This window comes from Labeo rohita, chromosome 14, assembly GCF_022985175.1.
Source record: "Labeo rohita strain BAU-BD-2019 chromosome 14, IGBB_LRoh.1.0, whole genome shotgun sequence".
Taxonomy (NCBI): Eukaryota; Metazoa; Chordata; class Actinopteri; order Cypriniformes; family Cyprinidae; genus Labeo; species Labeo rohita.
The window spans coordinates 242,293-267,592 of NC_066882.1; the positions used below are offsets into that span (position 1 = coordinate 242,293).

General features: G+C 37.5%; 2 protein-coding genes across 5 annotated transcripts; both read right to left on the reverse strand.

Annotated features, from left to right (window-relative positions):
* Positions 1-904: 904 nt before the first annotated feature.
* Positions 905-14,172, reverse strand: LOC127176642 (cytokine-dependent hematopoietic cell linker). 4 transcript variants are annotated; one of them, XM_051128428.1, is made up of 18 exons: positions 14,083-14,172; positions 13,916-13,960; positions 7,854-7,893; positions 7,675-7,735; positions 6,192-6,238; positions 6,069-6,111; positions 5,495-5,557; positions 5,345-5,379; positions 5,022-5,041; positions 4,749-4,913; positions 4,468-4,492; positions 3,472-3,493; positions 3,326-3,377; positions 3,206-3,234; positions 3,045-3,136; positions 1,737-1,814; positions 1,420-1,575; positions 905-1,335 (listed from the first exon to the last, which is right to left on the reverse strand). In XM_051128428.1, the coding sequence occupies exons 3-18, from the start codon at positions 7,857-7,859 to the stop codon at positions 1,180-1,182; spliced, it is 1,050 nt and encodes a 349-aa protein (XP_050984385.1). In that variant the 5' UTR covers positions 7,860-7,893; positions 13,916-13,960; positions 14,083-14,172; the 3' UTR covers positions 905-1,179. The 4 variants fall into 4 exon arrangements, with proteins under 4 accessions (XP_050984385.1, XP_050984386.1, XP_050984384.1 ...); XM_051128429.1 differs by having other exon boundaries at positions 7,854-7,917; positions 14,083-14,144; XM_051128427.1 differs by lacking the exon at positions 14,083-14,172 and having other exon boundaries at positions 13,916-14,076.
* Positions 14,173-17,371: 3,199 nt separating this feature from the next.
* Positions 17,372-20,230, reverse strand: hs3st1 (heparan sulfate (glucosamine) 3-O-sulfotransferase 1). Its single transcript, XM_051128439.1, has 2 exons — positions 20,091-20,230; positions 17,372-18,792 (listed from the first exon to the last, which is right to left on the reverse strand). The coding sequence occupies exon 2, from the start codon at positions 18,766-18,768 to the stop codon at positions 17,875-17,877; it is 894 nt and encodes a 297-aa protein (XP_050984396.1). The 5' UTR covers positions 18,769-18,792; positions 20,091-20,230; the 3' UTR covers positions 17,372-17,874.
* Positions 20,231-25,300: the final 5,070 nt, after the last annotated feature.

Sequence of the window (25,300 nt, forward strand, 5' to 3'; positions counted from 1 at the left end):
AGTGCCAATAAACTTTTCCTGTTGTTAGACTTGACCAAGTATTAGCTATTCAAGTCATGTCTACTTGGAAATAACAGAAAAATGTTCCATATTACTTACCCCGGTCCTGCCACGGCCTTCTTGACAGCTGCAATGACAAACATGTTCATATATATGTGTATATATAGAGGTTTTTAAAAAGAAATGTAAAACTGAACTGCCAATATGTAAAAGTTATTCTTGAGAAGGTCATAATTCTGAAACCAAGAGGTTTTAAACATCACTAATGTCTGTTTTAGGATGTTGTGTGTTATTCGTCACAACTGTACAGGATCGTTTCAGACAGACGTCACGTCTATATACGTCTTGCATTTGGAGTTTCACAAATGTTCACATGAAGCACATTCACTGAAATCATTTCATTGTCACGTAAGCATCAGTGTTGATGTGAATCTTTTCTGATCGGTGTGCGCTGATTCACGGCCGATGTTTGGGTTGAATCCACAGCCGCACACATGGTCTTTGTCGAATGAGGCTTTGTCACTTCTGAAATTCAAACGTGTGACGCAAGTGTTTTTGCAAACAAACAAAAGTATTTCACGCTTGTACACTCACCCTCAGAGTCTACTTCAAACGCAATGTTCCTTTTGTAAAATGTACATTACTGAAGAGTCGAGGCGGTTTGATGTGTTTATCTTTGTAAATCTACCTCATGATCAAACCAGTAAACTGTTTGCTTTTATTACTGTTGACGTTATGTAAAGTTACAGCCGAACTGTAGGGGATCTGTTTGTTTTTAAACATGTGTCATGAGTATAATCTGTACATTGTTCTGAGGCTTCAGAAGCATAATATCTATTTTTAAATTATTCATAAGCCAGAAAATGTTAATTGTGATTCAATAAAAATGGAAACGCATTCAAAGTTTCTGGGAAAACAGTTGTTGTGTGTGTCTGCATTCAGCCAAATATTCACATGCGCTTTACATGCGTGTTTTAAAATGGCAAAAATACTGAATCCTTTACATACTACACAGCCACATTATTAAACAAAACTATTGATTTCTCTTCTTTCTATCAGATGAGCTCTTTTGCTTTTCTTTTTTTGAGTCCGCACCAGTCAAACATCACTACAAAGTCTTATAAAGTTAAAAGGTCAGTTGAACGTCCCGGAGATGTTGCGGTTTGTCTGCATTTGCTCTTATGTCAACAGCTCTGTCAGGTCCTGCTTCGTGATTGGGTACAGTAGCACACACTGCCTCCTCTGATTGGCTGCCGTGGAAGATTTCCGCCCGTCAACGAGAACGATGGGAAAAATGGAGTGGAACTTGATGATGTCAGTGACCGAATCAAACCTCTGAAAGACAAAGAGACGAGAGATGATGGTGACGTACCGTCTCCGCTCCGGCGTAACTCTGCGTTCTGTGGGTGTGTAACTCACATCGTTGGTTCTCAGTCCCGTTCCCAGAGTGAATTTGCCGGTTTCGTCACTGAAACGGATCTGAATGTTAAACACTCGTTTGTCGTAAAACACAGCGAGGACCAGGGGCTCATAGGTAGTGTTCTTCGAGCAGTCGCGCACCAGAAAGGCTCCTTCCTGTGGACACAGGCAGCTGATATCATATGTTCTGTATCTAAATGTAATTCTTGCACAATCCATATTATTTCCTCATTTTTTGATTATTTGCCAAACAGAATTTCTACACATTCTTGCCAAATGTCATGATGTCAGAGTGAAATGAAGGTTTTTTTTTTTACCCGGTTGACCAGGTGAAGAGCGTGTTCAGCGTCCACACGACTAACCATACCAACATACCAGTTCTGATCCGCCAATCCCTGCAGGACAGACGTGAAATGTAAATCCAATATATTTCATTGAATATATTTTATTTATTTCTAAATGCAGTCTGTTCAGCCATATACAATATTTGTAATAGTTGTTTTTTTTAAGGTTTTTGAAAAACATTTTTTTTCTCACTGCATTTATTTGATCAAAAATACTGTAAAAATGTGAAATATTATTACAATTTCAAACAGCTGTTTTCTATGTGAATATCTGTTAAACTGTAATTTATTTCTGTGTTGCGCAGCTGAATTTTCAGCATCATTACTCCAGTCTTCAGTGTCACGTGATCCTTCAGAAATCATTCTAATATGCTGATTTGCTGCTCAACAAACATTTCTGATTATTGGCAATGTTGAAAACAGCTGTGCTGTCCAGTATTTTTGTAGGAACTGTCATGCATTTTATTTTTCAGGATTCACAGATGAATAGAAAGTTCACTGTGGAGCTTTTGTCACTACAACAAATTCCTCATATGTGTGAACATACGTTGCAATAAAAGCTCATTCTGATTCTGATTCTGAAAAGAGCAGCATTGCAGCATATTTGAAATAGAAATCTAACATGGTAACATTATAAATGTCTTTACTGTCACATTTGAGCAGTTTTATCTAACACTTTTTAATGGTACTATAGTTTTAACAATAATACATGACATTTTACAATACATTAGAACAGAAAACAGAAGACATTTTAAATTGTAATAAAACGTAACAGTTTTCACTGTATTTCTCATCAAATAAATGCAGTCTTGGTAAGCAGAAGAGACGTCTTTTAAAAACACTACAAAATCTTAATCATTCCAAGCTTCTGACTGGCCCTGTGTTAAGAAATTTTCTTAACCTTGTAAAATTCAAATCAAGATTTCACAACTGGATGTTTTTCTCCATATAGACTCTTTAATCATTTAGTTCACCTCATCTCCACCCAAACTCGTCTGCAAGCTCACATTTAGACCCGCCTCGTTTTTGAGTGCCACGCCCCCACCCTAACATCCCATCAACACCCGGCAGACAGAACTGAGTCACCGCCCTACGCTTCTTTCTCTTCTGATACTTTGTTACAACACTCCAGAAAAGATCTGTAGCTACTTTTGTTTCATCTCAACTGTAAACAGTGAATATAACTGTACACTGAGGTTAATAGAGACTAACTGTAATAATGATTCAAGCGACACTGATGAACAAAACCCAGCCCAGTAATGATGCTGATGTGTGCTGTACCTCCGCGGGTTTGCTGTGGTTGGTGAAGCTGCTGTTGTTTTCTCCTTTAGCGGGCGGCCATTCGTGATGCTGCTGTTTCCTCACGTTTGAATCTGTAACGAACGCAGAGAGTTTGAGGCGTCAGCGACGTGAATCCGAGCAGCTTCAGCTGTGATTCTTACCGAGCGAGCTCTTCTCGTCCTCAAAGCAACTGCAGGATCAAACAAACACAAACACCAATTACACACATCATACCTTGATTAATGATGTTAAAGCACAGAATGTTTTAATGCAGTCAGTACCTGTCCAAATCCTGACAGTCCAGATCCAGAGAAAACCTGTGAGACGCCTGACCTGCCAAACAGATATATGATATTACAGTTTGTATTATATGATATTATATTATATTATATTATATTATTGGATTATATGAAGCAACATAACTTACTTGCAGATGATGGATTTTTAACCTGAGGGTGAAATGTATTATTATTTATGTGAATTATCTGACTTATGTTTGAGTTACTTATATGAAAATATCAGACATGATGCTTTAATCGTAATTTCTGTCAATTTCATTACATTTGGAACATCTGTTTCTTTAAATACAGTATTTGTTGGTTAAAATAGTGGTTAGATGTTACTGTATGTCTTTCGTTTTATAAAAGCTTTGCTGAAATGTCAGGTTTCCACTGTTACAACATGCCCTGCTTTGATGTGGACATTATTAACTGTAATTTTCCGTTGTTTGTGTGTTGTAGTCTGTGATGTTCGGCGTTTGTCTCTCAGCTTGTTTTTGGTTCTCGTCACAGCTCTTCCCCTTTGACCTACATGTCAAATTACTCTTCATACAGTCCCAGCCATGTGAAACGTTTCTGTAACCGATTTCAAGATTAACAGGCCTTGGCAAGTTTAAGGGAGTCATAAAAAACTGTTCATCAGTCGCCTGACTTCATTGTTTGTAATCGTTTGTCGTGGGATTGTAAAGAAGACTCGTGTGGATGAAGAGGAGTCAGAACAGTGCATGTTTGATAAACAGATGTTTTAAAAAAGTCTCTGTTCAATGATAAATAATTAGACATGATAAGAAAAGGACGTGAACTGCGTATCTGTCTAATGATCTTTGAAAACTGTTCTTCCCATGATTCTGCATTCTCTGGTGAGACAAACTGAGAACTGCTGTCACTGAATCATCTTAGATTGAGACATTCAGTCTAACAGTGTTGAAACAGCACTAGTAATTAATCTTGTTCCAACAAATGTTTTTAGTCAAGTCACGTCAAGTCACCTTTATTTATATATAATGTTTTTATTACTAGTTGGTTCTCTATGATGAATATCATGACTGCAGAACAAGTTACTTGGAAAAGGAGAATAAAATAAAGAATTGAAGTTTCTGTGTTTGACTGATTGACTGTGTCAAACAGCACAGAAATGGACTTACATTCTCTCGCTCGGTGGGACTGGATCTGACAATTAAAAAAACATGAATCAGACACATTAGGTGTGTGTGTTTTTGTTTTTGCAATGTTAAAAAATGATTAAAATTAGTAAATGGTGTTTATCTGAAAGTGTAACGATGCAAACATGTTTTCTGTGAGGGGTAGGTTTAGGGTTAGGGGACAGACAATATCGTTTGGTCAGTATAAAAACTATAGAAGTCTATGGAAAGTCCCCACAATTCACAAAAACAAACGTGTGTGTGTGTGTGTGTTCGAGACTCACTCTGTCCACGCGGGTCTGTTGTTGTGTGATCTGGTGTGTGGTGACGTTGGTGCTGGTCTGGATGGAGGAGACTCGTCAAACTGGTCAAACCGGTCTGGACAGGTGGTGGTCTGTACCGGTAGAGGCGGTAAACGCAGGTGATCTCTGGGTAATGATTTCACCGGCCTGAAAGTGCAGTACACAATCACTACGCTGAACACACGTGTGTTTGTGTGTGTGTGTTTATCACAGGTGTGTGTGTTTCAGTATGCCGTCTGTCTGCAGTGCGATTACCTCTCTGGGACTGCGAGCGCCTGTCATGAAGAGATTCACACGTATGAGCATCAGCACAAAAACAACACAAACACAAGCTCACAGGAATAATTATATGTATTATATTTCTTCAACAATACTGCATATAAACTACCAGTCAGTCGTTTGGCATCAGCACAATTTTTAAATGTTCTTGAAAACGTCTCTTCTGCTCACCAAGACTGCATTTATTTGATCAAACATGCTGTAACTCAGTGATCAGTTTAATGTGTTCGGTCTTACTGAGCCAAACTGCTGAATGGTAGTGTATTTATTAATAAACAGAAGTTAGGTGTTTTCTTTACCCTGTCAGCAGATCCCATGAGCTCCAATCGTCCATCTGCAGACACACACAATAATTCACAATTCAACACAAGCTCAAGCGCCTTATAAAATACTGCCTATATGTTCATTAAAACACTGCATCAGACAGACAGAGAGACAGACGGCTGTACCTGAGGCGCTCTTCGGCAGTCTCCCGGGTTTGAGTTCTCTGTTGACGGCGGGTCCTTTACATCCTGTGATGGTGTTACAGATTACAAACAGCTTATGTGCTCATCAAATCTATCACATTATAACTGTAGTGTAATTTGTATTTTAAATACAACTGAGTGTGACTCCTGCACATGCGCCTGTGTTTGTGTTCACCGTCACATTGATTACATTGGTAAAGGCACTTGGGGCTCAACAAACATGCAGTGTGTTCAGTAGGGTTTTTTTAGTCAGGGATAGTGCCATGTTATTTTATTTAAAACACTCCATCATTTTTTAAAAGTTGTTAAAATGATGAAGGTTGAAGAAATGATAAAGGTTCACAAAATACAGTTTCTCAACATACAAATGACAAAAAGCTCTTAAGTGATTAAATACATATTTTAAAAATACATTTAACTAAAACCCTGCCCATCTCTGACAGCACATGTGTGTTGTGTTTGTGTGTGAAGTGCTGAAATATAAACCATGAAAGCAGCATGAGAAAAATGTCCTGACAAACGCTGGTGTTGTGTTGTGTTGTGTTGTTGTGCTCACCTGGCTTAACGCGCAGTGGACGAGGAGGAGCGTGCACAACATCCTGCAGACACAAACACACACACTGACACAACTACACACAACACTACACACATTCACAGAGACCAACAAACACACACTTACTCCTGCACTGATGCGACCTTTAGGAGCTCTTTCATTAGGACAGTCGTCTGTAACACACACACACACACACACACACACACACACACACACACACGTGCAGTTAGAGCGGAATAGTTAATAAATAACAGTATTAATGAATATTTAAACATGCTGGAGGCTGCACACACTCATCATGTGTTTGAGTTGCACTGACTGATCTGCGCCACTAGATGGAGACATCACAGAGACGTTATCAACATAATTTCAGCTCAAAACGTGTACTGCACAAAATGATTTTCTTCCTCAGTATTTCGTCTCGTTTCCCATTAGAGTGAAGTCAGCTAAAATGGGCTGTCAGGGAAAATGGGCCAAATAAGGTTGAAGTGTCTCTCTTCACGTTTTTACATTTTAATCATAATAACCGAAGTTACATTGTTGCCTCGACACTTGCTGACATGTAACAATCATTTTGATCGGTCTGACTTTTTAAAGACGGGCAGGGCAGAGTTACATGAAGCCTGTCAGAGAAATGGTAACACAAATTTCATTCATCACTAATAAGTGTACTACAGCAATTATAAGTAATCTTACCAACAAAGCAAAGGTTTTTGAACAATGTTTTGCTCTATTTTTTTTTTTTTTTTTTATTTCACCTGCATGTTGTGCTGTGGCTGAAGAAGGCACGTGCTGATATTCTAACTCTCATAATTTTAAAACAATTAGACTTTTTCACATTTAAAAAACATATATATTTAAGAGACCTATGCTAATTTATAAAAACATCATTAGATCTCATGCATAGCTTATGTGATGGTATTATAAGTCATTTATCAAAATGTGGCTCATTTTAACTACAGATATCTAGAATTTTTAAATTAAGAAACATTTACTTGAGTAGGATAGCAGCATTAGATATTACGTCTGTTACAAATATCAGCCAATATGGACAGAAAAATATTCTCATTTTCCCTTTGAATGAAGTTTATTTTTCTGCAGATGTTTACATTTGTTTAAACATGAAATCACTTCATAGTGATACATTTATGAGATACTTTGTATTGTATGTTATTTTGCTTCTGTAGTAAACGCATCTTGATTTCAGAATGCTTAGATATTTTCACCGACAGAAATACTGAGCAAGAAAATCGTTTTTTGCAACACTGACACAGTTATTGAACTGAACTGATCTGAATAATGACTCTGTTGTCTTCTGTAGAGCTGTTTTACAGCTAAAATAAAATTTGTTTCATAATTCATTATTTTTCAGCATTTTAACACTTATTTTCCTGTTCATTACTGTTCTGACACAATCTGTATTTTATACAGCGCTCTAGAAATACATCTGACTCTCCTTACATGAATATGTGATGGCCTGTATGCTCTAGTGATCTAGTTCTTTCAAATGTGTGATGTCAAAGTGAAATCTTTAAAGTTGTATTGGTTTGTCTCTGCATGTGTTTCACACACAAACACACTCTTGTGTTTCATGAGTCGTGAGACAAACCTTCATCCAGGTGTACGTGTGCGTGTGCGTGTCTGATCCACTCTCGTCTGTTCATGCCATCCTGAGAAATCAACACATCTGATCAGTGACACACACACCACATCTGCTGCAACACACCGACATCCATTACAGACCAATCACAGACGAAATGATGAAATCAAGTCGTGTTTGTCACTCACCATCATCAATGGAGACGCGTCATCACGTCACAAACTCCTCCTGCCGACACACAACATACAGCTGCTGTGAACGGCAGTGTGGGGAAAGTTACTTTTAAAAGTAATGTGTTACAATGTTGCGTTACTCACTAAAACACAAACTAATTACATTACATTAGTTACTTTTTATGGAAAGTAATGCGTTACGTTACTTTTGAATTACTTTTTAAATATGGGCAGGGTTGTTTTTAATATAAAAAGTACTATTTTTGGAAAAAGTAAAACTCTTTCACGCCAAAAGTAAAATGAATATGCCTCAGGCTGAAGGAAATGTAAATGAATGTCTGTAGAGTAGAACACAGGAGAAGAAAGATCAACACTCATCTTCAGTAGAAAAAAAAAAAAGAAACACAAATGCTGTTTGTCTAAAGTCATTTTTGCTTATTAGTATGGTTAAATTGGATCATCAAAGAACAGCAGCAAAGATGCCGGTTAATAAAATGGGATAAAACACAAGGATATTTGTGTTAATTTAATATTAATTTAATTATTGCAGGTTTGCACCATATTCTGAGATTGCATTTTACAGTTTGATATGTACATGTAGTCAGCAAAGGGGAAAATAAAGTAGCTTGCGTTACTTATTTGAAAAAGTAACTCAGATATTTTCTTTTAAATTTAAAAGTAAAGTGTTACTTTACAAAGTAAAGTCATCTGATTATGTAACTTGCGTTACTCGTAACACGTTACCCTCAGCACTGGTGAACACAGACTCAAACGCCCGCTAACACAGACACGGCTTAAGTCTAGTCTCAGACTAAAATGCATGCGCTGTTTTAACTGAAGGAAACTTCCACTGATTGACCTTAAAACATCGGTTTCATTGTTTTGTCTCAAGATGCGCAGCAGTAATGTTTCTATCTAAACCATATTTATAAAAAGCTGTTTGTGAAATCGGGCCATAGCGTGTCAGCTTCGTTTCTAACTCTGATTCTTTGTTAACGTCACTGTATTTTAATGCAGTGCTGATGAATGGAGCTCATGTCATGATGTGTACAGACAGATGTGTTGGGATTAGTCATTTTTAACACTGCTCCTGGACACATTTACAGTGTTTCATAATACTCATCCAGCTCAGGTCATGCAATGTTCTTCCCGGATGGTTTAGTTGAGCTGGGTGAACTGGAACTGATTCAAATCACCATCAGTTTAACAGAGAAGTTCATGAACTGACTTTGCTCTGTCAGACCAGAGAGCCGTACGAGCAATGCCACGACCGCACTAGTAGAATGACGACACTGAACTTTTTCTAAAAGCAAATATATCTCAGTAAGGGAGAGCGGGGACGAAAGGAACAAAGCTATTTTCTCAGAGCCCGGACTACATTTGCTTTCCAAGCTATGACAACACATTCAGCTCACAACCGCTGACGGAGCTGAGAAATATCATCATTGTTTCCCACGGTTAGGCCCGCAAAGCAGTTTTCGAGTACAATAAGTAAATTATGAAAGCGTTAATTTTTGTCAAATTAGTTGTTGTGTTTCTTGTTTCATGTGTCACAGTAATGATCAATCTACAGGTTATTTCGTGCTGTAACACATCCTGAAGTTTGGCTTTTCAGAGTAAATCGGATTTAATTGTCAGGAGTTCCTGTCGGGACGAAAGTAACACTTGTTATTTTTGTCCTCCTACAGTGACAACAAGTGTTTGTTTAGTCCCGCAGCATGCTAATTTGGTGACTTTCTGTGTCTTGCATCATTTTTTAAAACATTAATTATAAATGTTTCTGTTGTATTATACCAGAAGAATATGCCAAGAGTGAAGATCAGAAAGACAGACAGAGCTCTGATTCAGTCAGATGTTCATGAGGGTGTTTCTGGACATAAGCCTGTCTGTCAGACACATCAGTCTCAGTTCTGTTGCTACATCACATTTACCTTTGTCATATTTAGGTTTTAGCCATACTTTAGCTTTTCCACCTCCACCTATGAATTTGCAGTGTTTCCAGATGTTTTTATGCACATTTTGAATTTATTCATAAAAACAACTGGATGGAAACATGAATAGACCTACTGTTAAATTATGTTGAGAATTTGTATCATGCTAATTTAATTTTCATATTGTTCATTCTGTTAAAAAATGTTTTATTAAAATAAGTTGAATAAATAAATAATTAAAATAATTAAAGTTTGTACACTCAGGTTTTGAAACATTCGATGAAACTTAAATTTAAAAGGTAAATGTAATAATGTTTTGCAAAGATTAAGGACAAATTATGTTTGCAGTTACATATTAACACGGTCATAGTCATGTATTTTAATAAAAACAAGAGTAACACAAAAACAGCTTGTATTGTGTTACTTTCGCCCAAATCAACGGGGTCAAAAGTAACAATGTGCAACTGAAGTTCAAACTGTAATTATACTGAAGTCTTTCTACAGTTTTACACAATACCACCTGGTATTAATAGGCCACACTTCTGAGTTACACAGCAAAAATACATCTCTGTCTACAACTTTATCTTTTTAAATGATGTTTTTCTGAAAAATGGTGCTTTCGTTCCCGCTCTCCCCTCTATGAGATCAGAGTGTTCATTTCCTCTTCATCTGATCACAGAAGATCTGAAATCAGCTGCGCTGTAAATTTGTACAGTCCACATGGTCCTGTAAAACTTCTGTTTCATGTGGTTTCGCTTGACATCGCTGGATGTCCGTGACTGATTTATTTAGCTCTGATGAGCCGTGTCACGATCAAAACAGATATTAAGCGCTTGATTTAACGTCTGTCACGCATGAATGATGCTCAGAGGAACACATGTCCACACTGCTAATTTTAGTGTGAAGTTCTTTATGGTTTCCTGTCACCTCCTGCTGTTTCCTGTTTGTCAGATCCCCAGCTAAGAATCACTTTCATGCTGATCTTAGAACAGCTACATTTACACGAACCCTCTGATTTAGGTACATTAATGTACTTCACAAACACACTGTTGAAATTCAGTAGCGTTTAGAGGTGATATTAATATCAGCATTTAAGTTCAAAAGTTGATCAGAAACTTTTGTCAGCTGGCACTCCACATGCATGTTCAGAAGTTTATTCCTTTGTCATTGGTTAATAGTTTATGTGTGTGTGTTCACTGATCATAATGTGACTGTAACTGGAGCGTGAGTCATGTGACCTGATGTGCGTTCACTCGTCTCTGATTGGACCAAATCTGCTGTTCACTAAACAACACCTGAGCTCATTTATATTGCTTACAGCTCCTTTCACAATCGTTATTTAGAGAATAATGTGTCATTAAAAAGGGAAGCGCCGCTGTCTACGCTGGACCCGTCAAAGCGAACGTTCCAAATTCCAGTAATTCGAAAGTGGTGTCACAAATAGAACAGAGATTCGTGCTACTTGAGACGTTCAGTTTAAAAAAAAACATCACTGATTATATGATGTTCTGTTCGCTTTTGATGTTCGTGATTGGTTTGCACACCGTGTTTGACTTAATTACACAAAATAAAAAAATTACTATCTACCTTATTTGTGACCATGCACCATAAAACCAGTGATAAGGGTCAATTTTTGGAAACAGATTTATATATCATCAGAAAACGGAATAAATAAGTTTTCCACTGATGTATGATGTTTAGGACAATATTTGGCCGAGATACATCTATTTGAAAATCTGGGGGGGAAAAAAATCAAAATATTGAGAAAATCACCTTTAAAGTTGTCAAAACAAAATTTTTAGCAATGCATATATTTGATATATTTGACATATTTATGGTAGGAAAATTTACAAAATACCTTTATGGAACATGATCTTTAATTAATATCCTAATGATTTTTGCCATAAAAGAAATATCAATCATTTTGACCCATACAGCGTATTGTTGGCTATTGCTACAAATAGACTCGTGATACTTAAGACTGCTTTCCTGCTCCAGGGTCACAATTTTTTCTTGTAAGAGCGGGTGAGGCCATTTCCAGCTATTTTTAGCTGTACAAAACAGCTCATTTTGCCGCTTAATGTTGCAAACTGCTGTGTCTTACCATATTATTTTAATGTATTAATTATGAACACAGCGGTTTGTAGTGCAAACAGTTTTACCGTTTACTGCACTTTGTTGTTATTCTTGTCATTTCGCTATAGCAGCTAATGGACTGGACGTCCATATGCTTACTTCTATTCTGAAGAATAAGGTGGATTCACTCGCATTATAAACGCAGCCTTTACACTGAAAATCACCATTATTATTCTGGACTGAAATATGATTTTTTTTGACAAATATCCCAGCTAACAGAAATATGTTCACAGAACCTTCTGCACCTTTAAGTTATGAAAACGTTCTTCGTTGTTCTCTGAACGTGCAAAACATGCAGTAAAAAATGTTTTTTCCCTTTGTTATTAGAACATTAAAGACAGCATCAATGGGAATGTTTGTTTTTATTATTTTGCAAACATTATGGGAATGTTACTTTTCAATGTTGTCTAAAGCATCTTAGACGAACTTAAATGTGTCCAACCGTTTTAAAAGAAAGTTCCATAAATGATCCATACACAATGTTTTTGTAACATTTTGAGAACATTATTAAACGTCGTAAGCCTGAGTAAACCCATTGCCACCAATGGTCTCTATGATCAATCTAGCTTACGACGCTTTTGAAAAACGCAGACAAACATTCTATTAGCGAACACTTGTTCATGACTTGCCAGAATGTTCTGGGCACGTTTCCTGTCAGCTAGTTGAGTAGCTTTAAAACTAACTCTTAGTTAGTGGTCTTGCTCACAGGCCCAACAGCGATAACAGAGAACTGTCTCTGGTCAACAAATGAAATTCATCTAATACTGTTAATCACAGTGTAATGTTATATAATACATAAACACTAAGTGTTTTTATTTTGAGAGCGCTGTCAGAGCTCGAGTTGAGCCAAAACTATTCACTTGCACCATTCTGGACCTTCATACGAATGTATGAAATGAAGTTGTTAATCCACTGAAGTCAGTGATTTCTCACACACGGCTGCTGCGGTGATTTGTTTGGCGAGTGTTTTTAAAGGAGGTCGAGCACATTCATGTCATAAATAAATCTGTGAGACACGCTCACGACAGTTCACGCTTCAGAATGAAGCTTCCAACAGTGTGTTTTCACAGCGATACTGTAGAAGAACCTTTTAGTGAAGAGCTCTTAAACGAACCATGTTTTTTCTTAGTGTGAAAAACATTTCAAAGAACCTTTTGATCAGTGCCCATGATGTTAAAGTTTCTTCATGAACCATAAATGGTAATAAAGATCTTTATTTTTAAGAATGTATCAAGGATAATGGGTCTTTAGAAGATTCAAACGTCCTTCACACTTGTAGGAATCGCTCACGGAAAGGTTCTCTCACTGGTTAAACGAATGCTGGGCTGTTTAAAACCCATCTTTCGGCCAAATGTGGAGTAGCCCAGCTGTTGGGTTAAATTATTACATTCAATTTTTAACCCAAAAGTTAGGTTAGTTCATATCTGACCCAAAGCTGTGATGAAACAAATCAGCATTTTTAAGAGTGTTGGCCTTTTCTATGGCATCGCTGCAAAAACCCTTTTTTCAAACCTTATTTTTTAAGAGTGTGGCGCTGTATTTACAGTACAGCGGATCATTTCTGCTCATAAACCGCTATAAATAGTGCGACGAGGGATTTTGGAGATCGTCTAACTTTACAGATATCTCACCGACGGCTTGACTGCTGATCTACAGAGGTACTGAGAGACCAAACAGAACAAAAGTGGAACCAGACCCTGTTCTGTGGAACTGAAATCATTTATGTTTGACGGAATTTTCAGGTGCGTCTCATCGGTGCACACAAAACCGTTGAAGTCATCACATCTTAGAAATATTCATCTGGATTCACAATCAAGATTATTTTTAAGTTGTTATGGGTTTCGGTGAAAATCTAGCGTTTGTGCAAAACACGAAATCATGTTTTTACTTTTGCATTTATCAGATATTATTTTGCAAAGTGACAGAATTCATTCAACATTCTAAATGTTTATATGCATGTGTACATTTATATTCTGTCATAAATTGTTTTTTGTCTGAAATTGATCTTACCTGCTGTGATTCTGATTCATGTCAGTGTCTGAATCTGCTGCACAGCTGAGAAAGAAACTGATCCGTCCTCAAATATATTTCACACGTTTGAGTAGAATATGATGATCAGAGATTGAGACACACTGACAGACAGCAGAGCCGCTCTCAGTGACTGGAAATCAACTTACCTTCATCTCGTGAAGAGCAGGAAGGGTTCACAGAGCTCCGGCGGTGTGTGTGTGTGTGTGATTGACAGTTATTTCGTGGTGACACCCCCTCAGAGAGTTCTCAACTCACTTCCTGTGTAAGATTAACATCAGCCTCCTCTGATCATCACACACATACACACACAAACACTCTCTCGATATGAGAAGCCATACAGGAAGTGATCACTTCCTACTGATCTATTTCTTGAAACACACACACTAACAAACAAACATGCACACACACACACACACACACACACACACTCTCTCTCTCTCTCTCTCTCACTCACACACACACATTTACTTAGCTATCTAAATTGGGACATTACATAGACTTCTTTTGTTTTTTTATACACAAAGTTAAACATTTTCCAACCTAACCCTAGTGCTATACATAACAGAAAAACATTTAAAAAAATTACAAAATAATAATAATAATAATGTATTTAAAAATATATATATTTTTATACCAGTTTATACCGCATTACAAATTTGTCCCCAAAATATGGTTAAGCAGATACTCTCTCTCTCTCTCACACACACACACACACACACAGCGCTGCTAAGTCATTCTCACCATTGCTTCTATAATTATGCTGTGTGTGTGTGGTTTAATGGCAGTGATGCTAGTTGTGGTTCTGCTGGTGAATGATGTGAAACAAATGAAGGTGAACAATCAGACAACCATTAAGATCAACCTTCAATGCGAGTGTGTTTGATTTTCTGTCAGATGATTCAGTAACTATAATGGAGAGTTCTCATGTAAAAAACACACACAGCGTTGGATACACACGTATGTTTCCATGGCAACATTAATGAACACACAAACCATCTCATAACAGTCGCACAACACGCTTCTGTGCGTCTCTGTCTCTATTAAATTCAGCATGAAATGCAAATCTATCTATTTTCTAAATGCATGTTACTGATCATATTGTGAATGATTCATCCATGCATATGTTTTTACATATTTTTTAACCTCATAATGTTAAATGTCAAAACTGAATCTTCCAGTGAAATGACAGACTGCAATCATTATCAATGTTGAAAACAGTTGTGCTGCTCAATATTTTGGATTTGAATTTCAGGATTCACAGATGAATAGAAAGTTCAAAAGAACAGCGTTTATTTGAAATACAAATCTTTTCTAACATTAAAAATGTTTTTACTGACACTTTAATTTTGGGTTAGGGTTAAAAATTTAATGCAGCCTTGATGAATAAGCATTTAAAAAAAAAATCTTATCCCAATACTTATCACATTGATAATAATCAGAAATGTTTGCTGAGCAGCAAATCGGCATATTAGAATGATTTCTGAAGGATCATGTGACACTGAAGACTGGAGTAATGATGCTGAAAATTCAGCTGCGCATCACAGAAATAAATTACAGTTTAACAGATATTCACATAGAAAGCAGCTGTTTTACATTCTAATAATATTTAACTTTTTACTGTATTTTTGATCAAATAAATGCAGGTTTGGTGAGCAGACGAAACTTCAGATACATGCATAAGTGCAGTGAGTGTTTAATGCTGAATCATGGGATGGCGGCGTTAGGAAGTGTGTCCTGTATAATCCGTGATGACAAACATGAGCAGGAAAACCACATTCATCCACAGCTGCTGTCACTGTGATGTTACATGCGTGTTTGTGCGAGTGTGGTCTGAGCACACGCTAAAACACACACGCACACTCACTACCACAGCAGTAGTTATCACTACAAACACCAACAAACAGAACAGTACCTTCACAAACACACACACACTTTTATCTAAATGGGGTCAGACTTCTATTCTTTATATATACAGATAATTTTATAACCAAACCAAAGCCACACACTAACCCTAACTAAAACCATTCTGCACTTTTTCCACAAAAAAACCAACAACTTTTTTTAATAGTGCTTTCACAAATGAGGACGTCCCCAAAAGGTGGTTTGTTCAGTTTTAGGTCACGTCTGGGTACAAATTTGTCCTCAAAATATGGAACAAATACACTCACACACGCATTAAAAAAAATGGTACTGTAACACATTTCAGCTGTGAGCTTTGAGCTAATGGCCAGTGAATCGTGTAAACGTGCAGATCTGATTCATCTGGACCGATCGCTGGAAAAACACCACATCACACACACGAAATTTAAAACACCGCGAAACAACCACTGAGATCAGACTCAGACACACACAGATGATTTTAATGAAGAACTGCTCAAGAGTTGCTCAATCACTGACGAGAAATAGGACCACAAAGAATCAACTGTATGGATATTCTCTGGAAACTGCTGAGATCTGACAATAAAACAATGAATTGAACAATGAACCGACTGCACTGCAACAATGAAACTATGTTTTCATGAGCAGAGTCATGAACAAACAGAGATAACAGTGCGCAAGTATGTGGTGATCTCATGTTACACTTTTGCTCACGTTACACAATAACAGTTCAGAGAACGACATGTTACACTCCTATAACATTAGAATGATTAAAGACGACAGAACACTAGTCAAAAACTGGGAAATTCTCCAAACTTTGGTCTCATCTCACAAATATGATCAGTATTTCTAGACTAACACACACGTTCATTTAGCTCTCTACATGAGGACATTACATAGACTTCACACAGCTTTATATACGAACACTGTTTATACATCCTCTTCCTTTTTTTCTTCTTTAACAACTGAGGACATTCCCAAAAAGTGGTTTTGCTCATTTCAGGTACAAACCAGAATTATTACAGTTAACCATAAAAAAAAAGGTTTTATTACTTGAAAAAACTTTAACTAAAACAAGTTTTCAGCGCAGCATTTCTCATTTTAATTGTTTAATTTCATGCTCTAAAGAAATAAACTAAAATAAAATTAAAAAGCATATTTAAATATTCAAATAATAATAATAAAAATGACAAGAACACAGAACAAAACAATGAAAATGTAAACAAAATGAACATAAATATACAATACAAAAATAAACACTAATTCAAAATATTTATAAAAACTATAATGGTGTCAGTGCCAATAGTCTAGTGGGCAAGTGCGGCGACATACAGTGCCATTGCGCTACGGGCGTCCCGAGTCGAATCCTGGCTTGAGGACCTTTCCCAATCCTCTCTGTCCCACTTCACTTCCTGTCTGCTCTCCACTATCCTATCATAATTAAAAGGAAAAACACCCAAAACTAATCAATAACAAAACTATAATAGTGCTTCAGTGACACTAAAATAACACTGGTACAAACACACACAGACTGACAGAAAACCACAGAACACCAGATCATAGCAAAAATAACTTTATTACGGTGATTCCTTCATATAAAACATTTAATAAACAGAATACATAGACTACGTCAAGAAATAAATGAGGAAATATTTTACTAACACAGACTGATATAAAGACACGCACACACACATTCATGAACTTAGCAGCAGGAAAACAGTATTTGGATCATTAGACACACAACATATAAAATAGATGTATTTCACATGCTTATGTCCATATATCTGAATATAAGTTCTGTGAAGAGCTCTGAAACTCTGAAATCCATTCACACTGTGATCTTACTGTGAACCATGTCAAAAACTAGACTTCATAATCTTGAAATCATAAAAAAAAAAAACTCACTCTACCCCTGAAGAACTTTGAGTTCATCACATTATGTGTCATTTCGTTTCAATACATAATGACGTTCCAGTTATTTCAGGTGTGATTCGTCACGTATTTGCACGCTCCGGACTGTTGATATTCAGCTTATTTGACTCTGCGGACTCGCCCGCTCCTCACTTCCAGTCGAAGGTCCTTCCGACCAGCTCAAAGAACTTCCGGTTGGGTTCGTGAAAGAAGTCGTAGAGTTTGCGCAGGACTTCCGGCGCCACGCGCGGATGCTTGCGACCTTTGGAGCCGTGCAGGCATCGCTCGCGCCGCCGGTCGCGCAGACAGAAGAAACCCCTGGTCTGGTTGAAGTAGAAGTTGGAGCCGTTTATCTGCGGCTCCAGATGAAGGAACTCCTCCACCTTCTTCATCTCCGCAAGAGGGTTTCTAATCAGCGCGTCTCCGTCCACCAGATGAATGCGGCTCCGGGGAAACGCGTCCAGCCAGTGTCGCATGTGGACGTGGTACAGGCTGCGGTTCAAGGCCTTGTAGTCGAGGTTGAGCTCTCCGCCGCGCATCAGCAGCGTCTCGAGCGTCTGCTGCCGTTTGCGTTTCTCCAGGCGGTTGTGGAACACCTGCGTATAATCGGACAGCAGTCGCTCGGTCGGCTCACGGACGATCAGCAGCAGCCGCACGTCAGGCTTCATCTGCAGGACGCGCTCGGGGACGCGGGCGGAGGTGAAGTACGCCGGGGTCTTCTCCACCGTCAGCTGACCCGGCCGGGCGTACGGCATCTGGGACACGTACCATTCCGCGCCGCGCCGGTAGTGACTGTCCCAGTCGAAGAAGTGAACTTCGCTCTGAGCCGCGACCACGTCCGTGTGGAGACTCAGCATCTCGATGAGAGCGCGCGTCCCGCCCTTCCTCACGCCGATGATGATGATGTCGGGCAGGCGGCGCGTGGCGTTGGCGGGCGGATCATGGCCGTGGGACGCGAGCGGGTCGGCGGTGGCGAGCGAAGGGGATTGAGTGAAGAACAACAGTAGAGCGACGACAACGGCGGCCATCAAAACGACTAACATGAACACACACACGCTCACACGCCTCTGGAATAAAACACAAACACAGCGTATTTACATATCAACACCATTAAAGACGCTCATGACTCTCAGTCCAGACTGTAACTGTAGGAATTACACTGCGAAAAATGACTTCTAGTATAAATATCTAAACATTCTTGAAACAGGATGTGTTAGGGTTAGGACAAGTAAAATGACTTAAGATATTATTGTTTTTTGGAAAACAATTCCAAATTTAGTTTGTTTTTGCTTTAAACAACCAACATTATATGCCAGTGGGGCATGAGCAATGATCTTGTTTAGCCTTTGAATTACCACATTAGCAGATGAATTACCCCATTGTTTTAAGCAAAAACTAACAAAATCTTTTTTTTCAGAAAACAAGACATGATACCTTAAGTCATTTTACTTGTCAGGTAAACGCATCCTGTTTTTTTTTTTAGATATTTATACTAGAAAACAAGACAAATCATTTTTGCAGTGTATGAATTTTGTGAAATCTGTCACATCACATGAAACCTAAATAAATCATCAACCTGTAATTGGAGGAATTATGATTTGTCAGATTTCACTAAATTCATATGAAACCAAAATAAAACATCAAACTGTAATTGTAGGAATTTAGAATTTTATGAAATCTGTCTCACCATATACAACCAAAATGAACTTAAAAAAAGAGCCTAAAACATAAAATACTCCATAATCCACTTCTTTTTACGTATATTTGTGAGCCACAAAACCAGTTTTAAGTATCACAGGTATATTTGTAGCAATAGCCAACAATACATTGTATGGGTCAAAAAAATTTCTAGGATATCATTAGGATATTAAGTAAAGATCATGTTCCATGAAGATGTTTTCTACATTTACAACCGTAAATATATCAAAACTTAATTTTTGATTAGTAATATGCATTGCTAACAACTTAATTTGGACAAGTTTAAAGGTGATTTTCTCAATATTTAGATTTTTTTGCACCCTCAGATTCCAGATTTAAAGCGGAGCATAAATCTCAATTTAAAAAAAAAACCCTATGGTTTTGTGGTCCTGGGTCACAAATATATATTCCTACATTTCCACATGAGATGAAAGTCTTTGCTGATCAGAAACACTTTGAGACACTATTGAGCCGAGCTGTATTTTTAAACCCGTCGTTTGTATGATTCTCTTTAAAAAGATATTTACAGAACAATACGACAAATAACATGAATTGTTTAAAGTTAATCTCATGACATAAAACACGCAGACCGCCGGATTCATTGTATCAGTGTATCATCAATGTAATCAATAGACGAGCGCGAACTGATAGTGATCAACAGTCTTACCTGTCGATCGGATCCATGACGAGAAACTTCTTCTCTCAGACACACAAACACAATCCCTTACTCCAGCGAAAGTTTCCTCAAGCGCTCACGTGCACGCGCGCTCTGGGTGTCCTGCACAAGTTTCACTCGCATAAATGCGCCGCGCCCCGCGCTGACGTCACCTCCACCTCCTGACATCAGCGCAGCTCCGCCCACAGACCGCGACAGCGCCGCATTAAAGTTATTTAATAAATGTTGATTTTTCATGATTGTTTAGGGATGTACTGCCTGTACTGATAAGAATGTGAACGTGATTTCCTTGGAGTGCTTTCAGTGTGATGATTACGTGTACATTATGTAATTGATTGGCATCTATTCAATCGTAACTTAACTGTATTAACATTCTGTGGAATCTCATGTTGAGGTGATGCTGGTTCCTCAGAATCTGCAGCGACTCCACTGCGGCCATTCATGTTCACACTGCAGTCAGCTGCAAAAATACGTTTTAGAAATGTTTTATCAAAATAAGTTGTAAGTTGTAAAAAGTATGTTTGCAAAAAAAAAAAACACTAAATGTTTCAATCTATCTTGAATTTGTTTTGTTTAAAAAATAATTAGACTAAACTGAAAAGTAATAACATTGGAATACAAAGGTTTTTGTAAACAGAAACGATTGAGGGGCCTTTCTAATTCAGAGAGGAGGGGGCCTTAAAGTAAAAAGTTTGAGAACCGTAATACAATCACATAACCTACAACAATTTTATTACGATATATACTGATAAATGTCAGATTGAGTTCAGTGGTATGAGATGACTGGATGTTTTCAGCTGATTCCTATTAAACTGTCAGCAACTGAACTGCAGCTCAAACAATATCAAATACAGTGAATTAAGCTACAAACTCCATCATAATGCACAATCTAACATGTATTTTGAGCTGCAGCTCGTCATATTAATGGAGTGTTTCACTAGTTGGCAGTAAACCAGTTACCACACCTCAATATAAGGTAGATTTGTGTTGGATGTTTTCTTTGGAATGGAAATACAAATACTTTATTTGTAAACATCATCGCTTATTCCAGGTTATGTCATGAGACTAGCGAGATAAGCCAGTACTAGTACTGACAGTGTCGTGTAAACATGACTGAACACGCGAAAAGAGAAACAGACCAATCAAATATATTGAGTGAGTCATGTACGCTGGAACCGCTCCGATTGATTCAAACTAAACCTCGTGACCTCGATCATTCAGTTCAAGTGATTCACTAGCAAAAACCAAATCAAAGGAGCCATTCATTTTTGAGTTTCGACATAGTTTGTAATGATTTTAAGAAGCACGTATAGTGATGGGTGAAATGGAGCTTTCGAAACTCAGAATCAGTTAAACCATTGCGTCACAAAATGACTTACGGATTCGAAGCGCTTCGATCGGATCGCGTATCGATTCGCGAGTCATTTGATTCAGACCGGCGCTTCAAAGCGTGTGTCATGAATTACTTAATTTGGATCGGAACTTTGGGTATCGCAAATAGTTTAATTCGGATCGAGATTTCGGATTGCGTATCGCGAATCATTTGATTTAGATCGGAACTTTGGAGCGGAATGATTCGCGATCCGCGCGATTGTTCAGTTCAGGCTCTGAATCTTTTAATTCAAATCGAGATTTCGAAGTGCGTATCGGAATCATTTGATTTAGATCAGAACTTTGGAGCGGGTTCGCGAGTCATTTCGTGAATTGAATGATCGTGATCGTTCACATCGGGTTGATGAATCTTTTGATTCAGATCCGGTCTTCGGAGCGCGTATTGCCAATCTATTTTCTGTTCAAACCATTAAAGCAGTACAGTTATAAAAACAAAGAAAAAAGAACGAAGGAAGGATACAGGCCTACACAAATCCAAATCATTCAGCAGTCAAACAATCCAAAGAAAACATCTTTAAAACAGAAAGAAAAGTCAAAATGAGATCAGATGAACATTAATAAATCTGACATGTCTCTGTGTGGTTCCCTGTCAAACAAGTGAATGAATCTTCCTCAAAAGAGTGACATAAAAACAGCAGCTCACTTCAGTGACTGACCTATATTATAATTACATCCATAAGCTTTTTGTAAAATTTGGATGAATTTATGAATCTGTTGTTTGATCGCTTATTATTTGCTGTGACATGTCCTTACCAACCCATCCACACACTACTAAACTGACCCTATAGCAATAATTTTAATGTAGAAAATGTCTGTTGTCTGCTGCTATGACCCCTACAAATGCCAAAATCAAACCTACACCCTTGATGGTACTTCCATTTTATTATTTTGCAACGTTTCCTGTTCGCTGGTGCGTTTCATGATCATGTTTATTATCAGATCAGCTCCATTAACAGCGGCCGCCACAAACACTGTTCCACAGCAGCTCAGTGGACTTCACTTCCTCCAGTGAGTAAACAGACAAATCACAGGAAACAACCACTTAAACCTGACCCTGACTAACACGCGTTTATTGTCTAGTTATGTAAGTGTAGTTGATGTACTGACATTATGAAACGCTCTCAATGTTGCTGCAGGTTTTGGTTTGTTTAGTGCTCGTACACCAGAAACAGAAGATTCACACACACACGCACACACGTTTATTTGTGTTCTCTGAAGTCACCAGACTAAAGAACCATCATCAGCGGTGTATGTTTCCTCCTCAAAGGTGTGTAAGCGTGTTTTCTAAACTTTGTTCTGCTGTAAATCACAGTGTGCTGAATCATCTTGAACAATCATCTGAAGGACTGTCAGTTCACTCAGTTCTTATTTCAGCTTTTGAATCATTTGTAAAATTGTACATCTCTCAGTTCATCTTCACACAAACGCTTCATCTTCTAAAGCTTCTTGATGGAGCTCAAAGTGTTGCAAAACATAGATTTGAAACAGATTTCTATCTTAAACTATAAATATTTGTACTTGCACATCAAACTTTACACTCAAATCCAGATGATATCTTAAACTGAAACACACTCGGCTTTATTTCATTAATCTTAACTGGACATAAACACATAAGAGCACATGATGATTCACAGAAGAGTTGACAAGCTAATAACATAATAAACCCCCCAAAATGTACAATTAGTCATTAAAAATTAACATCTAAATAAAAGACTTATTAGAAATATTACATTTTGTTTGACAAACTAAAGTTGATACAATATGAAAACTTATAAATAAATTATTTAAAATAAAAATCTAAATTGAACACTATAATTATGAAGTATTTTATTTGTTTACATGCACGTGACCTTTAACTGAGATCAGAAACAAAAAACATGTGAACACATTGTTGAAATATGGAAATAATTAAAAACTCAGGGGGATCTTCAAGAAAATGTTTGGATAAACTTTGAAAATCCCTGATTTACAAGAACACAAATCTGCATGATTTCAGAAGCATTCATGTGTTTTAATGGTCTCTTGTGCATCTGAATTACTAAAACACTGTTCGGCTGAACACAGTCTGAAGCTGTTTGTATAATGGAGTTGTTATGAGCTTTTGCAGCTGCGGAAACGGACGCTGTATCTCTAAGACGAATGGCTTTTATTACACATAATGCTGTGCCAGATCGCAGTCACTACATCTGACTGGGTCGCAGAAAACATGGAACATTCAGGGCGGCTCATTGTACCGAACACAGTCGCAGGAAGAGCCTGAAACCTGACCAGACTTCCTGAGGACCAAGATAAACTGGCCATGAACACGCTATATGGGAGAAACGGACACAGGCATTAGCACCGTGACTGACAGCGCTGGTCTGAGGTCAGATGTGCCAGTGCCAGGCGTCTGGGTGGTGCGGATGGGCGGCACAATCTAAACACACACACACGTGAATCACTGGAGCAAAACATCTCCAGCTAAAACTGCTGCATGCATGAATTCTGGAGAAATATGCATGTAACGGAGCTGCAGACGTCAGTGAAATACCTGAAAAACCTGCAGCGTGTTCAAACACATCAGCGACACACACAGACAAACACGTGATCACATGAAGAATCTTAAATCTGAACTCTCAAACTCTAGTAATTTCAGACATTCTTATGAAAACATTAACAGTATATAAATCACCTTTTTGGAAACTAAACATTGAAATCAAAGCAAGAATTTGTTGGTTTAATTAGTTCAACCCTGTGACCATTATACGTATTGTCTCCTTAAATTGTAATGAACAATCCTATAAAATTAAAAAAATGAATGATAAACACATTTATAATTTTATGTAACTAGACAATCACGACTGCTGATTTGTGTCTTTAAAATGGTATCTTTTCAAATCCTGACACACAATTTTAACATAACTTTAAATTAACTTTAAAATAATAACAAAGAAGTAAATGACATGTAAATGAACTATAGAATGCTTTAAGTTTTTCAGGTAGGCTGATCTAGTATTCAAAATACTACAGAAATTGAATCAAATGCAAAATAAAACATTTCGCTGTATGACTTCAATACAAAGATTGCACATTAAAGCTACTACAGTTATTCAGTGAAATCAAATCAGAGACAAATACATTTTTCACCAAACAGTTACGTTCATGTAAGTAAAAAGTTTTTACGTCAATACAAAAAAAATTCACTTCACTTTTTCACTTTCATTAACACGGTTAATTACTGTTTATTTCTGTGCTATAGACTTCACCTTCCATTTCCAGTGTGAGCAAGTGACAACAAGTCAACTGTGATTTCAAAGATGCTGTATGTACTCTTTTGACTTTAGCAAAGCATAAAAATACCATAATACATTTGCAGATATTTAGGCTGAGTTCACACACTTGTTCTTCTAAAAGCAATTCTGCAGCCAGTTATTCTGCTTTGTGTCAGAATGTCTGTTTTTTTTTTTTTTTTTTTGGGTCTGTGTGACTCCGCCTACTGATAGTTTAGCCAATAGTGTTTCGACACACTGGATGCCAGTTAACAAAAAACACAGTGTACTGCAGCCAGTGTTGGCGTCCCTGTGTATTCTTATTTACACTATCTTTATTTATTTGTCTTAAAATTATTCATAATTTTGTATCTTTTATATAAAAAAAATCCTTGAAACAGCACTGCGCAGAACGATCAGTGTATGACAGACTTTAAACTTGAAAATGATATAATATTCCCACTTTAACCAGAAGATGGCAACAGAGGATCACTCATTAATGGTCCTTTTAATGTGTTTTGCGGTTGGATTTATGTTTAGACATTATAAAATCACTAATAT